Genomic DNA, 24227 nt, shown 5'->3' on the forward strand with positions numbered 1-24227 from the left:
GCGAATGTTTCTTGACATGATGTGAACATTTGTGTAACCCTTTAGGATTTTTTAAATAAAAAAATCAATACCAGTTTGTTTTAAAAATCAATAAAGCTAGTTAACTTTGCCACGGCTTGCTGATTCAGAACAGTTGCTTCGCAAATTTGAAAATGGAGGTCACGAACTTGTATGCAGGACAAATATGAGATTCTACTGTATCTTCAGTTTCTCGATTTTTTCCTCAAGCAATTTCGTCTCCCTCCTGAGAACTGGCACGAATGTCTGGTTTCTGTGCTAGCTCTCATCCGTAACATCCACATTGTTGATGCTTTTGTTTTATTATTCATAACAAGTCAACAGCTACTTGTTTAATGGTGTTTTCAGAGAGGTTGGAGAAACTGCAGACTGCATGTTTTCCTACCGGCTCGCCAGCAGGCCCCTATTAAGGGAGGGGGGTGTGAGCTATATGCAGAGTGCTTTTTTATTAGGCCGCTGCAGTCTTCTCTCCATCCACCTGAAGAAATGATTTGTCTTTTTTTGATAGCCCTGCTGGAGTCTGGCTGCGAGAGGAAACCAAATTACTCTGAGTAAATGGCCTTGTTGGTGTTAGCACAGGAATCCAGGTCATATGTATTTGTGTAAACAGTGGTCCTAAATCCAGCTCTCCAGAGATTTGTATGAAGTAATATGCTGTCGGAGACGTGGCGTAGTGGTTAGTACTGTACGTGTGCACACTGAGCTGTGATGCTTATGTAAACCCAAATGGGTTTGAATCTGGCTTTTCTAAAATCCATTATTTCCTGTCGACTGTCTACTTTTATGGTTAAATATTATTAGTACCATCTCATTTATGGCTATGACTGTGTACTAACTTTACTAGGGGTGTGACGGGTCACAAAACTCACAGTTCAGATCACATTACAGTTTTTGAGGCACGGATTGGATTATTTTTCGGATCAGCAAAAAACGAGTGGGAAAAATTTAATAACAAATAAAGAAATTTATAAAAATACACAAAGTTGCACATTAAGTAAAGTCTGAAACTATCATTAGGTAAAAAAATCGCGTGCGCATGTTTTTAATGCATTTTAATGCATGTGCGTCTGTGCGAACAGAAAACTGCTCACTTTAGCGTCTTTTTGTGGTTAAATTGTTTAAAATCACTTGAATGTTTGATACATGTGCAAATGATCAACTTTCCCTACTTAAATTTACGTATTAATCCACAAACCACATGCAAGCCGATCCATGATTCGTACTGATTCACGACCTCAGGAGCTAGGAAACACCGCAGACATGTTGCTTCAGTATTGTTTCAGTTATAAAAGTCTTTTGGTGCATCCCTAAATTTTATGTTTCAAACAGAGATGGCGATAAAGAGGAAAAAGTTACAGATTGTAGCTTTAAACACTGCAGATTGAAGATTTTTTTTATACATTTGATATAGGTGATATAGTTATTATATTACTTTATTTTTTTTTTATTACTATGTAATTCCACGGTTTCTACAATTACTATTTCTGCGATATCTTCAATGTCTTCAATGGTCCACTAGATGCGAAAACCAGAGGACCGACCTGAGACCCGAGTGGGTTTGGATCTAAAAGTTTTACATGTGCCTTGTACATGGGTGGGGTATAATATTAGCAGCATTGGGTCTCGGGTAATTTAAAATGAACGTGTTTTTCCCGAACGGACCCGAGAAGACCCGAACTATCTCGTGTGTGTGTGTGTCGATGCCCTTTTCCAACCCCTCTGTTTGCCAAAAGCACTTGCAACATCATGTGGCTGGCGGTAGGTTATTTTTTGTTGAGACAGACCTGTCAATCAATTTTAAATGTAGAATTTAGCGGTTACCTTGGTGTTGTTGTCAGATTACATAGTAAAATAAATGGAGCAACGGGCCAAATTGGTTGCGAGGCCACCTGGGTTTCTTTTTCTCTGACTGGTGCATGTAGGGCTGCAGACTGCACACACATTGGTGCCGTTCACATTCGGGTCCAGTCCCTTAAAAAAAAAAATGCCACAAAATTTCTCGGTTTGTCTCGGGTCGGTCTGTCTTAAAAAAAAAAAAATTATGCACATAAAAAGTGTCATTTCGGGTTGGGTAAATTTCTTTGGACCTGAGAAGACATTTAAATGGAAGTTCTGTGCATTATCAATATTAATCTTCAAACATGAACGAGGACTGATTAGATCCTTAAAAGCAGAAAAATGTAACACATCCCTTAAGTTGTACAAGGAAAGCTTTCAAAAGCCAATGGATGCATATCTGTATGTGTCTGCGTTCTTTTTGCTCTGCACAAACAGAGAAAAAAATTTTCTGATTGGCTATTTTATGTACTTAATTACATCACACCACGCCCCTTTTTCATGTTTAGTATGGGCAGACAAATCGCTGGAATCATATCGTGTCATAAGTAGGCCTAGTTACAGCCATCGATTGACTGAAAACGATGCTAAACCTTTAAGTCAGTTGCAAGTCTAGCTCGCCAACAATCTTTGGATGTTCACCAAGAATCAGATAAGTAATCGTAACATAACTACTAAAACTAAAATATGTAATTCAAGCTGGTTGTGAAACAAGGGCTGGCAGACGGCGTGTGGTTGAAGATAATAGCTGGACGAAGGCCGGCTGGTTGGTTTGAAGGATGCTGTCTCAAAGCTTACACACGTTAAGATTCTGTTCACATCGGCTAAACCCAGCCGGCGTTTCTGCCAGTGGCGTCTGCGGCTTCGATTGAGGCTCACAAAGACTCTTTGAGCACTCAATCTGCTGTCAAAGTACCTGTGATTTATCTAATGTTGTAAATGAAGGTGGAGGCTGGATTTTTATCAGGCCAGTGTGGGTTAGGGCATCATTATTCTGAGCTCAGGCCGCATTTGATCTGGTCTGATTAATTAAAAGTGGATATTTGGGATTTTTTTCTTTGAATGGAGATCAATGCTTAGAATAGGTTCATGCAATGATGCATAATATTTTAACTGTATCACGGGAATGTGTATTAATGATCACAGGTGCATGCTTGAAAGCACATGGCACTAAGGATGGTGTAATACCCGAAACATTCTGCTTTTCTGTTGCTCTTTTTGCACTTCTTTGTTTATTTTGCTTTTATAATAAATGTTTATGAACATTGTGCCCAGTATAAAAACTTGAGTGAATTATCATGAATTTCAGATTTTAGTACATGCACTAAAGGGATAACCCAGCCAAATATCAAAATTACCCCATGATGCACTCACCCTTAAGCAATCCAAGATACATATCTCCATCATCTTTCAGACGAATACATTTGGAGTTATTTTAGTAAATGTCCTTGCTCTTCCAAGCTTTATAATGGTAAAAAACAGGCAGGGAACAACTTCTGACTTTAAACCCCCAAAAAGTGCATTCATCCTTCAAAGAGGTAATCCACATGGCTCCAATGGGTTAATAAAGATCTTCTGTGGGTAATCTATGCGATTTTGTAAGAAAAATATCCATATTTCAAACTTTATATACTGTAATAACTAGCTTCTGGTAACGGTGCCATCTTGTACTCATGCAATTCCATTGAGAGTTTTAGCGTAGTGAGCATTTGTTGCCATGGGTACGTTGCGCAGTGACTCCCATGAATCAGCGAAGATGCATTGTTACTGAAAGCTAGTTAATTTGTTTTATAAGTTTAAAATATGGATTTTTTTTACAATATCGCATCAATTACTTGCAAAAGACCTTTATTGACTCACTGATGCACTTTTTGGGTTTCAAAGTCAGAAGGTGTGGATCCCTGTTTTCTCCTATTATAACCTAGAGGAACAAGGACAGTTGTAGCCTAGTGGTTAGAAAGTTGGCCTTGATACATGAGAGTTGCCAGTTCAAGTCTAACGTCTGGCTGGTTGCCACTGTGGTGCTCTTGAGAAAGGCACCTTACCCTAATGCGGGGAACAACCTAATGCTTTTTGGTTTTGGCTTAATCATTTAAAAAATATTTGAGTTTGATTCATTATATTTTTACACAACCAACACACACATCTCTGCTACAAATGAACTGAAGTTTGTTTCTAGTATGTACCATTCTTGGACAATTAGACTAAACGTGACAGAAGTGCTAACATTACAACTTACCCCATAGGTGGGGTTAATTGTAACAAGCAGGGGGTTAGTTGTAACACTTGCTTAAAATTACGTTTGCAGGCAAATATTTCAATACTATTTTGTCTATATATACTTGAAGTGGATATTTTTTATATATCTTTCTATAATAGATAGGTATCCACCCTGTATTCATTCATCCAGCCCTTTTCTAACAATAGTTCAATTGTAAATGGATACAAATGTGTGAGGAAAAAACAGCACAATTATGAAAAAACATTTTTTATATGTGTCCCAGTCTGTAATAACCATACTACAATTTTAAAATCAAATTCTGAGATAATGAGCATCAAAGTCTGATTTTAGCCATTCATTTCATTATGATTTCGATCTTTGACGTGACCTTATTCAATCAATATTAATGATATGAATAATAAAAAAAAATATGACACACGATTTTTGCTAATCATTCGTGTGTAGCCTATTTAAAACAACGGCAAGAATTACGCTAACGTTAGCGGTTTTCACATCGTAAGTGCTGAGGGGTTACTTGTAACACAGGGTTACAATTAACCCCGCTGGGTCAAAATATTTTCAAGCCCACAAAAAAAGGTGCTAAGAGCTGCAGACATATTTCAAAACGATGCTATGTTTTAGTCAACAAGACACTGATTAATTAGACATAGCATTGGATTTGGTATCTTAACTTAGAAACCGAAAAAAACATAATATGAAAAAAAATACTTACATTCCACCAAAACACTCGTTCATCAATAACTCTATGAAAAAAAACATTATTTTGCGGGAGATCGTCTTTTGGCAGCGTGAAAAAATACAGAAAAACCAAAACGCTCAACCTTGTGCAACAATGTAAACAGTCCATTTTACAACTAACCCCGCGTTAGTTTTTGCCCCGCGCACCCCTACAGTATGCAAAAGTGACTTACAGTGCATTCAAGCTTCACATTTTATAAGCATGTGCATTGCCTGGGAATCAAACCTGTGCAAATCAACAGAAAAATGCCACATGTGGTGGACTCACAATCAATGTCTCTTCCTTACATATCACTTTTTTCTTCTCCTCCCCATTTCATCCCCTTTTTACATCATTAAAGATAGAAAGACATGAAATATCTTGTATGTTAGCTGAACACAGCCCAAATAAAGCAATAAATGTGTGTTCAGTGTGTGGCTAACCTTGGCGCAGCAGTTTATTTTTTAATGGTTAGAAGCTCAATTTTTATGCCATTGTCAAGATGATTCTTTTTTCAAGCTGTACATTTAGCCACAAATTCAAGTACATGTATTACATCCAAATAAAAAACACTACAGCCCGTCTTTTTACACCATTTTTAGCTGTACATTTGTCGGCGCTGACACTGCAGTGTAGTCACGATAATTCTCATCCCATTTCATAACGCCTGCTATGCAATCTCTTCATCTGCTGCCAATGGAAAACGGGGCAGCATATTATCTATGGCAGAGTATTATAAGAGATTATCCCTGACAGATCTTTTCCCTCGCAGGCACCATTAACCAGGATTCGGCCCACTTGATATTTCTACCACCTGTGACCGTCATCCGGCGGGCACAAGAATTATTGCCATTGTATTTTCCCCTGCTCTATAAATTAATCATGTAGGGAAATACTCTGAATCCAGCTCTACGGTGACCAAGATACACCCTTCCACAAATGCCCATGACACCATGCATCATTAAAACAGACCTGTGCCATTTGACACCGAGACGATTTTTCACGCTCGCCCCAGCAGTGCAGTTTTATACGTTTTATCGCGCCAGATCACGCTTCAAGACCAAGCAGGAGGGCTTTGGCTGTCTTTGATATGCCTGACGGACGCAGGCGGGCGGCAGAAAACAAGCCGACCTCTCTGTGAAGCGCAAGGGGAATGCTGACCAGACGAAAACGTGAATTAGCATTGATCATTTTTGCCATGTTAATGACTTGAGCCTTCCAGGGCTTGTTAGACATTTCGTGAAAATAGATTGTAATGGTCATACCACCCGTCCCAGAAGTCCACCAACTCTCGATTGTTTAACAAATGGCAAGTGCTTCTTAGTACAACCAAGGACAACGATTTTTAGGTCGTTAATGTTATTTTTCCGCTAGGGACAATGATTTCATAAGTGTATTAATGGTGGGGAATGTAAAATGTAAATAGTACTGTAAATGTTCCTTTCTTTTTAAACTACAGTATGATGATGAGCAGCCTGTGTATCAGTTAACTAAGCATATTTGGTTTCTCTGTAAAGGACGCTGGTGCACAGAGGTAGAATTGAAGGAATTGATTTGAATAGGTATGAAAAAAGGTAGCATGCAGGGCAGCAATCAGATCTGCAGGTCAAATTAAGATCTTCCCCCCGTCACGCAGCTAATGTTTCATCATCCGTTTCGCATATTCACCAGTTATAGATCACCCTCATACTTCTCATAAGGGGAGACATCAAACAAATATCCGGCTATTGACCCGTTCTCCCAGACTTGATTGAGACTCATAGCGGGCCGCTGGAACAGAATGACAAACAAAGAAGGCAGGAGGTTAAAAAAAACGGAAACCAAATCGATAGAGATGACTGAAATGACGAAGGACTTGAAGGTCAAAGCTTGCGGTCCCTTGGAGTAGATAATACAGGAACATAATCAATCTCATCTAATTTAATCTCTCCCCCCATCTCAGACCTGATACGTAGTCATTTTTTCCACCGTGGTCAGATCTTTTCATTTTCTGCACTGAGCTGCTCTCTGATGTTTTAATAGCGAATCAGTAAAGTTAGTTAAAGGGGTTGAAGAACAATGCTGACACTCAATAGCAGTACTGATGCTTAAAACAATACTGACCCTTTAAAACCCCATAGATAGTTTAACCCTTATGTGTTGTTGGGGCCATTTTTGGACTTTTTTGTCTTAATTTTTCAATAACTCAACAATATAGTGGGCAAATTTACTACCCTTGCGGTTGTTCGTGGCCCAAAAAAGCCACTAAATTATACGGCTTAAAAAATGGATCAGATACATTTTTCCACCTTTTTTTAGGGCTCTGCCGATACCACTTTTTCATGTCTGATTTCAATACCACAATCTTGAGTATCCGTCAATACCGATCCAATACCATCTCTATCGCCCTTTTAATCAATTAAGTTGCAAATAACACAATTGTTAGCCATACAAAAAGTTTAAACAGAGCTACAAAACTCAAACGTTTTACTGTGCAACAAATGAGTGTGCAAATTCAAGACTCAATGAAACATTGTGCAATACTGCTGCTTAATTTTTATTTAAATGTTTTAAACAATTTAGTTAGTCAGCACAAAAATTCAAAATGAAATTTAAGGTGTAACTTTGGACAATTTGAAGTGCAACTTTGTGCAAATTCATGTTTATCAGCAAGTCGCGCTTTACGCCAAGTTGCCATGACAAGGTCCGTGTTGGTATTAGATCGGATTGTACTCCCCGACATCTACAATATTCGATCCAGCCATTTTCGCCAATACCAATACTAAATATCGTATCGGACCACCTCTACTTTTTTGCACAAATCTGTTAATTAATCTCAGTTTACAAAAAACATCCATGATTTTAACTCTTTAATTGCCAAGTTAATAAGTGATGTCACTGATTTGTGGGAAAATTCACACAAAATGACCAATTTTCAATATAAAAATTGATTGTGGACTGAGGCATGTAAAAGAAGTGAAAACATTGGCTTTGATGCATTTTTAATTTTTGTATTTATTTTAGATTACATTTTTTCGTGGCTTTTTTGCCCCATTGACTTCCATTATAATTACATTTTTTATTGCAAAGCCATGAAAATGTATTATTATGCATTCTTTGATTGTTGGTGGTTTTTCGTTTTGCTAAGAGGTCAAATTTAAACAACCCACAAGGGTTAAAAACAATAATGATGTTTTAAAGGTATATTCAACTTTCATAAAAAAATCTGATATTTACTTACCCCCATGTCATCCAAGATATTTATGTCTGTCTTTGTTCAGTCGAACTGAAATTACTTTCTTTGAGGAAAATATTGCAGGTTTTTATGGATTTTTCTCCATATAGTGGACTTTCAATGCAGCTTCAAAGGATTCCAACCGAGGCATAAGGGTCTTATCTTGTGAAACGATTGTCATTTTCACCAAAAAAAAATGTAAAATAAAGTACTTTTTAACTACAACTTCTCGTCTTGCACTAGCTGTGTGATGCGCCGGCATGAACTTACGTATTGTGTAATCACGTCGAAAGGTCAAGTATGGAGATGTTGTTGTATGTGGAATGTTGCTATGTAATATCTATGTGTCAGTTTATTGTCTACAATGGTCCACAAGTGTGCGTTTCACATATGTAACGCGTGACCTTTCAACATAATACGTAGTGTCACACTGGTGCGTCACACATCTATTGCAAGACGAGAAGTTGTGGTTAAAAAGTACTTTTTTTTGCAAAAATGATGATCATTTCGCTAGATAAGACCCTTATGCTTTGGTTGGGATTGTTTAGAGCCCTTTGAAACTGCAATTTTAAACTGCATTGAACCTGCAAACCAATGAAGTCCACTAAAGTCCACTATATGGAAAAAAAATCCTGGAATGTTTTCCTCAAAAAAAAAAAAAAAAAAAAATTAACATCGGGGTGAGTAAATTATCGGAATCTTTTTATGAAAGTGGAGTAATCATTTAAAGCAAATCTTATACTTAAAAACAAGCTGATGTTTCAAAACAATACTGATGCACCAAAACAGTCCTGTTGCTTAAAAACAATGAAGAGGCTTCAAAACAACACAGAGTCGTCAAAACACTGATAGTTAAAAAACAGTAATGCTTCAAAACTATTTGTATACTTCAAAACAATACCCATGTCTCAAAACAATGCAGAGGCTTCAAAACAATAGTGACACTTTAAAACAACATTCATAGTTCAAAAACAATACTGATGCTTTAAAGCAATTCTTATACTTCAAAACAAACTGATGTTTCAAAACAATACTGGTTTTTCAAAACACTTAAACTTCAAAACAACACAGAGCCTTCAAAAAACACTGAAAGTTAAAAACAGTAATGCTTCAAAACTATTTTTTTTAAAACGGGAAGTTTTGGTTTTTCATTCTCAATGGTTGAAACTAATCCGTGGTAAAATACCCCGGTAAACCCACGGTTCAGACCGCATATCACTATGCCACTGTTGCTGCGTACTGATTTATGAAAATAAACACCACACTCTTTAATCATATTTTTTATTTGTATACAATTGCACAATTATGGCGATATCCAGATAAATTTTAATAAATATTGTTGAGTCATCTCATCAATATAGATAAAACTCTCCCTGAGGAGTTTCTAACTCAAATTCATATTTCCACTATCCACTGGGTGGCGATCTTACCCAACTTAAACACTGACACATTCACTCAACAATAAAAACAGCGTGTTTTGATCAGGCTCTGAATCTGATCTCTTACAAAAGTTATTCACATAAGTGGAATTATCTCCACTTTAGCTAAAAAATTTGAGAGGTGATAAGAGAACAAATGAAGGTAGGATGAAACATATATATTTTTTTAAAGCTGATGGTCTGTTCTTTCATTTGATATTTTATGTTTATTTAAAGAAGATAATTTTTCTGCAAGGCATTAAACTAAAACTGGGTGGCAGCTTAAAAAAAAACGCTGACGGGGAAAGAGTTCAGCATGCTTCCAAGCATATTTGATCATCACTTCAAGAGTTGTACGATAAAAATGTAAATGTATAAATTAGATGAATGGTGATTTATAAAAATAAACATCATTGTGTCTTTGCGGCGTCTGTGTTGGTTGGGAACTGCACTCTGTTTCAGTCACACTTGATTCTGAGGAACTACTTTGTTTGGCGGAAAAGTGATATTTGTGCTAATATAATTACAACTTATCTGTGTTTTATTTGATAAAATCCAGCTAACATTATGCATATGAAGTAACCGTTTTATAAACGCAATAACCCCCGCGAAGCAGTGGGGTTACAGGGCATTTTATAATAGCTAAGGGGGTTTAGGCACTTCGCTTCGCATCGTGCCTAACAACGCCCCTTAGCTGTTATAAAATGCACTGTAACCCCACTGCTTCGCGGGGGTTATTGCTTTAGTATACTTCAAAAGTTACTAATGTTTCAAAACAATTCTTATACTTCAAAACAAATATGTTCTTAACCCTCCAACAAAACAACTTTTAATTGCCGGGAGTTTGCGTGTCGGTGTATTCACGTTCACAAATGTTACGTTATACATTAAGGTAGTTTTCAAAGCCTGCTATAATAAATGAAAGTTTCTAGTATTCCTATATCACCCATAAACCACAAGGTGTCCTGCACTCAGAAATGTCAGAAATATTACCCCCATTTACTACAGCACTATGGGCCCGCCAGGGCCCATAATTTGTAAAAGCAAAAACAGCGCCATTGACCCTCATAAATTAAAGTGGGTATTCGGCAGCTCTGATGTGCTTTAAAGAGTATTGAATTCCTGTGAGGTGGATGGATTGCGCTCAGCCGCCTCAAAAACTCGATGCCCTTTCTAGGTGTATCACCTCCCCTATCAAATCATAATCCTGTCCGGAGATACACGGGGCTAAAAAATGAAATATGTTTGCAGGTTTGTAAATGTATCACACGGTAATTTTTTTCCTGTAAGTGTAAGTAAAACTAATACTTTTAGCACAATCCAAACATTGCCTTTGGCAGGGGAATTTGTGTTAAGGTTCTGCAGCCGTAAGCCACTGAGGATTTTTTCCCCATCGCTCGCTCTCTTCATGTCTGTCTCTTCCTCTTCAATTTTCTCGACTCATGGGAGATATAGTGAGCCTAGCCTTAGTATCCACACTGCAGTTGATCAGCAGGTCTGTAGGCACTGAATCCAGCGCTTGCTTTCATGGATGAATGAATTATTAATACTCAGAAGTCACTTATTTTGTGTCTTTCTCTCTCTGTCTTTCTCCCTTTCAAATTCCAGAACTAACAAAGCTGATTTTACATAGGAAGAACACGACCTGCCCCTTTGCAGTTGAATGGAAATAACAGAGAATCTGTGACCTTGGAAGATGAAGATGTTGTTGCCATGGGAACTCTTAATCCTGTTGTCACTCAAGAACTGCCTAGCAGGTACGATATCCCCTGAGTTGCTTTGATAGCTCACCTGTTCTGCATAGTCCCCACTTCAGCACAGAGATTGGCTTTAATCATTTTCACGTTCCTCTTGAGACAGATGCATGCTGGGAACAAACTCCTGTGGTGTCCTCAGCAGGACGTTTGTCTTGGCACAGTTCCTGATTCGCTCTTTAGCGAGAACTTCACCCAAGTTTTACTTTAGCACGTTCTGTTTGTTTATAACTAAGTAGGACAACAAACTTCTGTTCATCTGTACCTTGTGTAGTTCTGACAAAAGCTCAGTTCTCAATTTGAATTGCTTGGTCCACATCAGCACTGGGAAAGCTACTTTGAAACTGTATATTGTGAAGCTACTTTTAATGTCAAACGAGAGCATACTCTTTCGAAGGTGTTAGCGCAAAGTCGATTTTTAATAGATCTACTTTTTGAATAAAACAGCTATAGTTAATGGCCAAGTTACAGCATTTTGTAATATGAGTTGTTGCCACACTAGGGAAAATGTACTTAAAGGGATAGTTCACCCAACCATGAAAATTCTGTCATAATTTATTCACCGTCATGTTGTTACAAACCTGTATATATTTTGGGGAATATTTGTAATTGAGCTAACGCATTAAAAGTGCATTACGTAATAATATTATTTTTCTGAAGTAACGAGTAAAGTAACGCATTACTTTATAAATGTACACATTAATTTTGAGTTACTGTTAAAAAAAGTAATGCGAGTTACTTTTTTAGTTTAATTAATTTGATTTAAAAAAATAATGTACTAAATTAAACTGCACGTAGTCACGTAGAATTGCGCACTCTATGCGTGCGTGCCTAAGCGGGAACAGTTTGAGTGAGAAACAAAAATGGCGGGCCACAGCTTCACATTTTTGCGATGGAAATATGCAATTTCTAAATGCAGAACTTCTCAGTCATAAGAGATCAAGCCTCAGCCAAGTAAGAAAAAGTTACGCAAAAGTAACTTAGTTACTTTTCATAGAAAATAACACTAAGTAACGCATTTAGTTATTTTATTAGGGGTTAACTTACTATTGTAATGCATTACTTTTAAAAGTAACTTTCCCCAACACTGTTGTAACCAAACCATTTGTGAGCCCTTTTCACTTCCATAGTAAAAAAAAAATACTATGGAAGTGAATGAGGCCAACGGTATCTCACGAGAAATGGTACATATTTTACGAGCTGGCTAATTTGCATAAATTCATACGACCACATTCGTACGTTTTTGACCTCTGTGACGTTGGGGTTAGGGGTTGGGTTTCGTTGTTGTTGTTGTTTCACGAGAATCGTACGTTTTTGTCCGATTAACTTGCTCCTCAAGCCATCCAAGATACATATGACATCTTCTTTGAGTCAAACACAATCAAAGTTAGATAAATATGGGGCAGTTTCCCAGACAAGAATTAGCTTAATCCAGGACTAGGCCTTGGTTTAATTAGGAAACATAACTAGTTTTAACAAACATGCCTTACTAAAAACATTACTGGCGTGCATTTTGAGGCAAAACAAAGAGCACTGCTGTATTTTAAGATATGTCAGTGCAAGTCGTTTTCTGTTTGGACAGCTCTTACATTTATTTTAGTCTAGGACTAGTCTAATCCCTGTCCGGGAAACCGCCCATATATGTTCTGACTATTCTAAGCTTTGTAAAAAAGTGCATCCAACCTTCGCAGAAGTAATCCACATGGCTCCAGTGGGTTAATAAAGGCCTTCTAAGGGGAATACAAATATACATATTTAAAACTATAATAACTAGCTTCCAGGAACATCCAATGCGCATCCAGCAGAGAGTACCGTATTTTCCGGACTATAAGCTGCACCGGAGTATAAGCGCATCATTCAAAAATGCATCATTAAGACGAAATAACATATATAAGTCACAGTGGACTATACCTCGCGTTTATTTAGAAAATTATTTTACAAAATCCAAGCGGAAGAACAGACATTTAATCTGGAAAGCCAAGTTATTCAACTAAACAATAGCAGACAGAACAGCCGGCTGAATAGATGTCTGTACGCTAAAGTAATATTATCAGTTATTTAAACGATAAACCATAGCATACAGAACTTACCTGAAAGGTTGAATAGGCTAAATTAACCGAACAAGCCAACTAGCGTGAAGTTTGCATACTCGTCATTGCACATTACTGAATCAATTGAATTACATAAATACAGAAGCAGCAAATGACGGACTCTTGCGGTTGTAGACAGTAATGTTGTCTCTTGCCTCATAAATATCTAAATTAATTCATACTGACTTACAAGGCGCACCTGACTATAAGACGCAGCACCAGCCAAGTTATGGAAAAAAACGCGGCTTATAGACTAAAAATTAGGTAGTGTAGGCTACGACGCACTAGAGAATAGACTCCATGGAGAACCGTGTGTTGTGAGTTGTTTAGCTACAGATAGGGATAACTCAATATCCTCTTGTCTTATATCGAAATCCTCCACCATTTTCTTTAAAATCCTTGGTTTAGACTTTTTATTCATGACTGCCGTTTTGGTCTCTCCTTTGTGTCTTCAATACACCAGTATGCATTGAATGCTACATCCAAGCCATCTGACAGAAGATGGCCATATGAATCTCAGATGGTTTGAGGGTGAATAAATCTTGGTGTAATTCTGATTATTCGATGAACTACCCCTTTAAGTCATTTTGGATAAAAGCATCTTCCAAATGCATAAATATAAATGTAATCTAAAACACTTATAGCTTAATACTCCCCACCACCATCCACATACATGTACACTTCTGACATCCTAAACCCGGTCATCGTGTTTAACATCCAACCTCTCCATAATTACACCCTTTCCACAGTCAAATGCGTTAAGTATTCCATGTTTTCCTATGGAGTGGTTATTTCTCCTATGTTTCCAAGAACTCACAGTAGTTTTTGCACTGATAAGTAAGAAACAATCTGGAAAGGCGGGTGCCCTATTTAAACTAACTAAAGTACCCCAGTCATCACCACATTCTAGCTATTTTCGTTGTTGTGCTACAGTAACTATGCCAACTCAAATGGCCATTTGCATTCAAGCCACAGGTGCTCTTTTGATTACACAGCTTGATATTCTGAAAGCTTAGCTAGACAAAGTGCACAGTCTCAGATGGAAGGGCAGTGGCTATTCAGTACAAAGGACATTAGGAGACCAAATCCACATTTCTAACAACCTGCCAGATCTTAGCCTTGGCAGGCTTGGCCTCTAGGCAGAAGCTTTATTTAAAGATAACAGCTCTCTTTTATCAGATCATAGGACATTGACAAGCTGGGTGGTGATTACGGTACCTTGCAGTAGTTGCTATGGAGTAATTGATTGGACTTGAGAATTAATTTCCTGTTGGTTTAAAGTGTGTTTGATCTCTTGATAATAACTGATAGTGACATCAGAAAAGTATCCATTAAAAAGACTGAACAATTAAGTATTAAATATAAATGTCATCAATATTGCAAAGAGTTCAGATGCAAAAGCCTCTAAGTGCGTCTAAGTGCGTGTTTTCTTATAAATTACCATTTTTATCAGGCTTTTCAATGTTTACGTTCAGTAAATTCACTTTAATGACAATGAAAGTTATATTTTTTACAAATTTCACTTTTAGTACTTCAATGATACAGTAGTTCACCCAAAAATAAAAACTCTGTCATCATTTACTCACCCTCATGTTGTTCCAATGATGTAAGCTGATTGTAAAAATTGACTTCCAAAGGAAGGAAAACACATATTATGGAGGTATTGAGATAAATGATGAAGAAGAAATGTTGATAAATGATGGTATGCACACAGTTGATGGTACATCATTGAATTCCATCATATTTGTTTTTCCTACTATGGAAGTCAATGATTGCAATCAGTTGTGTGCTTACCATCATTTATCAAAATATTTTATTTTGTGTTTATCAGAAAAAAGAAATTCATACAGGTTTAGAACAACATAAGGATGAGAAAATGATAGAATTGTTATTTTTGGGCAAACTATGCATTTAACAAATTTGAGTCTGTCTTTCGCTGCAAAATCCTCTAAGTGCACACAACTGGGTTAAAAATTACCCATGCTGGGTTGTTGTTGCCCAACCATATGTTGTAATTAAAGGACAAGTCGGTATCTTACACTTAAAGCCCTGTTTTTAGATGTTTATGATAAAATAGAACGGGTTTGACTGAAATTTGGACATATTGGAGAATTTTCTGGTGTTTGTTCTATCACCTCCCACGTCTACAATGGGTGTATAGGTGCACTGGAACAATCCTTCCTAAAATGCATTAAACTTTCGTTTATAAAGACGTGAAACTCACCGAGTGGTCAGGGGTGTTCACTGATATGCTCACACAAAAATCGCCGCAAAAGATGCCCTCCAACAGGTTTTATCGTAGTTTTGTCCAACTCCATTGACTTGTATTAGATGTGCTGTGAGGTACGGTATTACTCCGTGCCGGGAACGTTGTTTGTATTCTTGCAATTGGCAAAGGCGGATTATCGCCACCACCTGGGCTGGAGTGTTTACTATTCAAGCTCTCAACGGAAGAATATACATGTGTGAGGCGTTTGTAAAAATAGGTCCACAAGTTTACAACGAATGCTAAAACACCTGTTGGAAAGCATCTTTTGCAGCGACCCCTGTGTGAGCATACCAGTGAACACCCCTGACCACTCGCTGAGTTTCACATCTTTGTAAACGAAAGTTTAATGCATTTTAGGAAGGATTGTTCCTGTGCACCTATACACCCATTGTAGAGGTGGGAGGTGATACAATAAACACCCGGAAATTCTCAGGCCAGCCGCATATGTCCAAATTTCATTCAAAACCGTTCTGTTTCATCATAAACAATCTGGAAACAGGGCTTTAAGTGTAAAATACCGAACTTGTCGTTTAAGGTTGCATGATTATGACAAAAAAAAATCATGATTGACAATTTTTCGCCTTGATATTGTAATTGCGGTTATAATTGCAGCTTGATAGATTTTACATAGAAGTTTTGAAATGTTTTATAACAGCTACATCCTAAACATCCCAAACTAAATAATATAATGTAAATAACAAATAATTATGGGAAATATGTTTTTAGTAAAAAAATTCAAAACGAATGGCTAAAGGACACATCAATTTAAAAATCTCTGATTCATCACTGTATTTGGTGCCCAAACATACTGCCGAAACGCACAGAATTGAACAAAAATGGACAGCTGTAATTGAGGTTTTTGGCGATTATGTAATTATTTTACCTGTAATTGTAAGCTTGATTAGTTTATTCTTTAATCTAGTAGTAATTGTGCAGCCCTAGTTGTAATAACCCAGCAGTTGTGTTGAAAGAACCCAGCATTTGGTAATTTTTAACCCAGTGGTGTGTTTTGTCCAATATTTACCCACCATATGCTAAAGGGACACTCCACGTTTTTGAAAATAGGCTAATTTTTCAGCTCCCCTAGAGTTAAACATTTGATTTTTACCGTTTTGGAATCCATTCAGCTGATCTCCATGTCTGGTGGTACCACTTTTAGCCATATCTGCCTAGAAAATTGCAACTTTTAATTTTCTGTCGGTCTTAGTACACGATGTAACTACAGAAGTTTTAAATAGGAAAAATATAGAAGCTGTTTGGTTATTTTTTAGCGCGATGCTAATGGTCTAATCAGAGTCAATGGATTATGCTAAGCTATGCTAAAAGTGATACCGAAAATGAGCATATATTAAAAAAAAAGTAGAGTGTCACTTTAAAAATAACCAAGCATTTTTTCAATAGTACAGACATTTGCCTGTTAAACACTCTAGTGGCCACGTTTATTTAAAAGCACTGAGTATGCTAACCATCAACTGCATATTTACAACATGACTAATTTTCCCATGGTCAAATCAACTGTGGAAAACTGTGTTACTCCCAATAAACACCCTTGCTCGAAATGCTTCATTAGTTCCTATTATTCAAAGGACACACCAAAGAGTAAAGAAAAGGCAGAATCTCCCACAGCGCGAACAGACAAGAGCCCTCACCTCGGGCAAACACGCCCGGACACTTCCATTAGTCTGATGATGTGGAGGGAGGGGTTTTTGTCCTCGCCAAGGTTACAGACCTGTAAAATAAAGAAATTCACTCACCCGGAAAGGGTAAAAAATCACAGGTGAGATGTATTGGTGTAAGAAAAACAATGTATTATTTTACAGCGGAAGGCACAATTCGTTTCACCGTGAAGGGGCTGACGTGTTCCTGAGAGCTTATTTATTCATTAAAGAAATGATACATTTCACTGGAGTAATTACCACAACATGGGGTAATTAGAGAGGTGGATTGGTGTCTTGGCAGCAGTCAGCCGAAACAACAGACCTAACCACGATGCCACCATGCGTGTTACGGGCCTGCCAAAGGGAAGACGTCATGTTGATGTGGTATCGGCTACGAGAGGGGAAATGAAAGCTGTCGTGTCTGGCACGTGTTTGTGATACAACGAGCTCAGCGTAGGAAGTGGATTGAAATAAATAAATATAGATATTAAACTGAATGTGTTCACACCTGTTTTACAATCCAGATTTACATATGCGGAAGATGATTAATTTATTGAATGTCTTTTTTTTTAGAAAAAATTATTCGACATGGCCCAGTGTTTACACAAGAGCCTAGTGACAGCGTTTTCCCTTTAAGTGCTGAAGACAACAAGATATTTATCAACTGCAAAGCCAAGGGAAGTCCTGCACCACATTACAAGTATGAACAACCCCCTATTGTAAATAATTATTAATACTCTTACTTCACAAATTTATGTAGGCTACAGAAATATCCTGCTTGCTGAGTTTATCACTGTCCTCTGTTTTTACACGTAGGTGGAAATTCAACAAGAAAGATCTTGACATTGACATGGACAACAGCTACAGTCTTGTTGAGGGAAACCTATTGATCAGTAACCCACAGGCAATGAAACACGGAGGAGTTTATCAGTGTATCTCCGCTAATGCTTTTGGCACCGTCCTCAGCCGAGAGGCTAAAGTGGAATTTGCGTGTAAGTAAAATGTAAACTTTTTTATGTGAGACGTAAAAATTTAATGCAATGTTGGTAAAATATTGGCTGCTATTTTACCGTCTATATTTCATCTTGACAGTTGGTACATTAGTGGTTGGGGCAAACGATTCTTATTTTTAGCTGCCCACTAAATTTTCTCAACTGGACGATGCCATCAGTAGTTGTCAGCTAATTTTGACTTCTTAAAAAACTCCCAAGTGTCTGCTTTCAAATGAGACCAAACTTATGCTTTTAGTGCAAAAGCTTGACATTTTGGATATGACATTTTGTTTCAAAATATTTAGGTTAAATTTAAAAAATGAGAATTTTGAATTGAAGCAACCCAGAATAGGATAAATCAGGGGTTTTCAAACTGGGGTTGGGGTTGCACAAGGTTCATTATATTTGAGGGTCCTTGCCATCATAGAGTTTGAAAACCCCTGGGTTTGTCCCTTTTTATCCTATCATTTTTTTCTGGTGTAAATAAATAGTATATTTTTAATAGTGAAGGGGAAAGATTGATTGCATACAAAATAAAAGTGATTTTTTTTTGCATAATATGTGTGTGTACTGTGTGTAATTATTATGTATATTTAACCACACACACCATGAGACCAAACTTATGCTTTTAGTGCAAAGGCTTGACATTTTGGGTATGACATTTTGTTTAAAAAAACTTTAGGTTAACATGTTAAAAAAAATGAGAATTTTGAATGGAAGCAACCCAGAATAGGATAAATCAGGGGTTTTCAAACTGGGACCGGGGTCCCCCAGAAGGTTCTAAGGGGTTCCCCAGAATTTTTTTGAGAATAAAGACAGAGCAAAAATGTAAAAAATCCACAATTATGTAAGAAATAATTGACCATGGGCAGATGAATTATTCAAAAATAATGCGCACCCAAGGTGGTAACGCCGTTACACCGCGGGTGTGCATTATTTTCAAATAATTCAAAGGACTGGAGTCAGTTAATCTGCTTATACCACGGTTACCACAGACATTGCTAAGATATTGCTCTGGTGGTGGTTATTTTAAAACATTTGACAGGTTAGGTGTGCGCTTATCGAAAAAATTATTTATACCTGTGTAACATTTCTCAACCCATCAGAAAAAAAGCATTCAACAGCCCCGTGGTATATTTAGAAACAATACAGTATGTTGCCTTCATCATATAAAAATTACTATTTATCCAATAATGCTTTTATTCAGAAATTTTATAAATGGATATTCAGCCGCGAAAAAAATTAAGAGGCCATTTCAATGGTCACTCAAAATTTTTCTAGATTTACTATTTATTATTTGGTTTGTGTTTAACTCATTTCCCGCCAGCCTTTTTTTTTTTTTAAAGTTGCCTGCCAGCATTTTTTTGTGATTTTCACAAAAGTTTAACAAAATGCCTTCCTGGAAAATGTTCTTCTAAAATATATAAACATAAAAATATATCAAATGAAAGAACAGACCCTCGCTTTTAAGCATACAATAAACAAACAAAACGTGAAAAAAAAACGTTTCATCCTATCATAATTTTTTCTCTGTTTATAACCTCTTAAATATTGGTATTTTTCTTCCAAAATATTTTTTTGCAAAAAGCTGAAATATTGCATTTTTGTGAAGGAATTTTGTTAGAGATCAGATTTGGAATGATTATCCAAACATACACGGAGTGTAAAAAAATTTGCTTCAGATTTTTTATAAATTGGGTAAGAGCGACGTCTAGTGGATAATCTCAGTATTATAGATAACCATAAAAACTCATCAGGAACACGTTTTTCCAGGCAAATGTTTTCTTTTCATTGACGAGCTAACTTGTCAATGGCGGGGAAAGAGTTAAGTAAAAATTTTTCAGAATGATTTTTGTTTCATTCTGTCAACTTTTTTTGCCAACTTCTTAATAAAAATTATGTTTTTATTTGCATTTATTTACTGAAAATTTAAATGGAAAAACATGGTCAAAATAATAAAAAGATGCAGTGTTTTCCGATCTTTAATATTGCAGAGAAAACAAGTTCAAATTTATTTCTCAACAACAAAATACTGAATGTTTTTATACAGTGTGTTTTAGAAAAATTAGGGTTTTAAAAAAAAACTGATTTTAAATCACATCTTTCATTGGTATTGTCTGCCTTTTATGTTTGCTGTTGGGTGGCTTTATGTCATTGAAATTCAACAAACACTGGACTGAAATGTCACAATATATCTAGAAATGATGATTAAAGTCAAAACTGAAGTGGTCTCTTAATTTTTTTCCGCAGCTGTATATTTTAGGATGGGGTCCCTTGCATAAGGTTCATTATATTTGGGGGTCTTTGCCATCATATGGTTTGAAAACCATTGGGTTCGTCCCTTTTTGATCATATAACCCAACATTTTTTCTATAAAAAACAATAAAGTATATTAATCCAACATAGCACACTTTTCAAGTGTTTAAGCTTTACATATTGGTAAGCATTTTGCATGACACATGCACCTCATTTTACAGAGCTACAGTACAATACATCAATGAAGCACAAATAAAAATCTAAATAATCACCAGATCTTTACCCCAATGCTGGATGTCATATTTGCCCAACCCTTCCCGTTCTGAAAAGTGGCATTTCTAAAGGTCTCTGTTTTGTGCGTCCCCTATTGTGCATTATCTTGATGACATTGCCTCTAATAAAATCTAATGGCAGTCCCATTATTTTCTCTTTCCAGATCTGCAAAATTTCAGCAGCAAAGCCAGAAGTCCAGTATTAGTGAGGGAAGGACAGGCCGTGGTTCTCCTGTGTGGCCCACCACCCCATTTTGGAGGTAGACTTCATTGTGTTTTACTCTACGTGTTCAGCTATTTTTGCATACAAAACCCACAGAGAGGCAAAAACGACAAAGGCCGATAATCTTTGAAGTCACTGCTATTTTTCCAATACATTTGCTGCATGAATAGAGCATTTCACACAAAGCAAGTGTGACAATTGTTTGCGAAACTCGTTGACCTATTTTCACGCTACGTTTCTTTATCATTTCGACAGCCGCGCTTAGCTTTAAATGCTGTGGAATAATACAAAGCCAATCCAAGGTTAAGAAGAATTCACCGTGAATCGCAATTCAGTGCTATTAGGGTCAAGAAAACCTACTCCGCTCTGCTTGCTTAGTATGTATGGTAAATGTTGCTTTAGATTACATCTTAATCATCTCATATTGTGAGCAAATCAGGCTTTCAAATGACCAGAGTATTCGAGCTCCAGCTTTGTGGCATTTAGCTCCTCTTCCTTCGTCTTAATGACACTTGTGCCCTTGTGGTCATTTGGAAAGGTTATTTTCCTAAGCCCTGGCTTCTGCTGAAAGGTAATAAAGGCATGTGGCAGCTCGCGTCTCTTTATCCCCCGGTCCAGCTGCGCGTATCTTCTATGTCTGTGTACGGCTGATTAGTAACCCCTCAAAGGGCCACACGCACCCGCTCACACACGCCAGAGGTGCAATTTCACGCAACCGTGCCGGCGTTCTGCCATTCCACCACATTTCCAGTGGAATCAATAGCCTTAAGCTTCCCCTGCTTTGCAGCCACCCTCCATCTTCCATTTTCTTCGCCCATTCTCCTGCCACACCACCCTTGACTGTTTGCCACATTCCATAATCTCAGGCTCTTTCATATGGATAATGCTTTATGGGATTTTATACACCAGCTATATGCCTCAGCTCAGTCCTGAAGGTGAATTTAGGTTTTTATCGGGTGTGAAACTGCAAGGGCTTTGAAACCGCAAGACTGCCAACAGTGCATTTGAACGTATCTTTTGAAACAAGAAATCCATTACTTTTCTACTCAATTATGAGTGTATCGGAAAACAATGTTCATTAATTATTCAAATCATTCTACTTCCACTGTGTAATATTTGAAGTATTAAGTATTTCAAGTACTATATTATGTTATTTTGCCTGTATATGCTACCATAGGTGCCGATCCCTTGTGTGCTCGAGCAACCATCAAAATACCAACAGAGAAACGCTAGATATGCTAAATTAATTTTAATCAAAAACACATTCGAAATTCGGGAGCCTCTCTGATTGGTGGATCTTGCGAGTTGTAAATTTACAATGCTTAGATAAATAAACTGAATAAGGGGCGTGTTCACATTGTGCGTGTAAAACCGCACAGAAAACGCCTCCTTTCCAAAGCTCTCGGGTGCTCCCGTAGCGTCTGCCATTGCTGAGCAACTTAGCATTGCATGAAATTGGCACCTATGTATACAGGGGCGGACTGGCCATCTGGCACACCAGGCAGTTTCCCGGTGGGCCGACGTACTTTTTGGGCCGCTACATCTCATACTATCTTTGTCTGAGCAGCCCAGTTAGCGTCTTTTTTTTTTAGACAGACCGGCCCACTGACATTTAAGCAGCAGCCCATTGGTTATTTTTTTTTAATGACATTAAGCTGGCCCAATGACTGACCAGCCCAGTTATCGTCCCTTTTTTCCTAGATAGACCGGCCCACTCAGCAGCATCCCATTGATTATTTTTGATTGACATTAAGCTGGCCCAATCACCGCTTTGGTCTCTGTACAAGTGAGCATGCATCGTCGGTCCGTTCACGTGTCAAAATAGAGAGAGAGAGATGGAGAAAAACGTAAGGGAGGCGCAGAAAAACTGCGCGACAAAAAGAAGCAGGCTATTCAGGCAGACGCTCCAAAATGTGTTAAAATAACACAGCAGGACTTTCAACTCGCGTCGCTGGTGATGATGATGTTGATGGCAGCACCAGCTTAGACACAAGTTTAGATAGATACCCCTTGATAAAACTGAGTCAAAAACACAAAATTTTGGTGATAAAGCTGCATTAAAATAATTGCACTCTTTGCTCTTTGACTACGAGAGTGTATCTGATTCGTAGATTTTTCGTTGTCTGTTTCAAAACGTATCCTTTCCTTTCAAGCAAAATCAAACAATCCAGGAGATCTGCTTACAGAAAAATAGATGTTTATTATATAAAAACACACTTGACAGATAATGTTAAAAATCTCTATTACTTTAATCACACAAGTTTAGTTCAGTGAATATAGAGAATACTTCCTGTAAGTACTGCAAGTAATAATCAGTTTTCAATATTACTGTAAGCAGCACTTGTATTTTGTAAAATGTCAGCAATTTAATGGCAAATGTTGCCAATTGCATGAAGCTTGTTTTAGGATTCGTAAGTGTGGATCACTAAACTAAACTAAACTAAACTAAACTAAACTAAACTAAACTAAACTAAACTAAACTAAACTAAACTAAACTAAACTAAACTAAACTAAACTAAACTAAACTAAACTAAACTAAACTAATGTTCTAGAAGTGTTTGTTGTGTCAACTCTCACTCTTTTCTACCTGCTATTAATTGGGTTTAGTGCTTTTATGGAATTGGAGTTGCTATTGCTATACATATTTAAAGGTGTGCCAAGATGGGTGGTATTTGTAATTATACACTGCAAAAATTATTTTCAAGAAAAAAATTCTTAGTATTTTTGTCTTGTTTTCAGTAAAAAATATCTAAAAATTCTTAAAATAAGATGGGTTTTTTTAATGAGCAAAATGATCCAATTGTAGGTTTTACACCAAAAATTTTAAATGTAAGTGATTTTGTGCATAAAACAAGCAAAAAAATCTGCCAATGGGGTAAGCAAATTTTTCTTGATTTTTTTTGCATTTAAAGGGGACAGAGAATGAAAAACCATTTTTACCTTGTCTTTGTTGAATAATGGTAGTCTACCCACATTCACAAACATACAAAAAGTGCTAAACATGCTAAACATCTCAGTCTCATAGAAATTCCTCTTTTAGAAATGTCAGCCAGACAACAGCCCAATCTGAAAAACTGATGCTTATGACATCACAGGCATCTAACTGCCCATCCACTTTAAAATAATTGGCTAAATTTTTTGAGTGGCAGCAAAGTCAGCCAATCATTAATGAGATTGCAAGTTAAGCCAGTAGGGGAAGCCAAATAGGTGCAAAACCACTTGTTTGAAATACCCCACCCTAATAGAGCTATCTGAGAGAGGTTTTTA

The 24227-nt window shown here is 37.1% G+C and overlaps 1 protein-coding gene across 1 annotated transcript in view; it reads left to right on the plus strand.

Annotated features, from left to right (window-relative positions):
* cntn6 (contactin 6) overlaps positions 1–24227 on the plus strand; it is a 143337-nt gene that overhangs the window by 52813 nt on the left and 66297 nt on the right. The window contains exons 2-5 of the mRNA XM_055213322.2: positions 11055–11203; positions 17791–17917; positions 18034–18209; positions 20902–20997. Of these exons, the coding sequence (XP_055069297.2) occupies positions 11143–11203; positions 17791–17917; positions 18034–18209; positions 20902–20997 (460 nt within the window). The 5' untranslated portion in view covers positions 11055–11142. The remainder of the gene's footprint in view (positions 1–11054; positions 11204–17790; positions 17918–18033; positions 18210–20901; positions 20998–24227) is intronic.

The sequence above is a fragment of the Misgurnus anguillicaudatus genome, chromosome 8 (assembly GCF_027580225.2).
Source record: "Misgurnus anguillicaudatus chromosome 8, ASM2758022v2, whole genome shotgun sequence".
Classification (NCBI taxonomy): domain Eukaryota; kingdom Metazoa; phylum Chordata; class Actinopteri; order Cypriniformes; family Cobitidae; genus Misgurnus; species Misgurnus anguillicaudatus.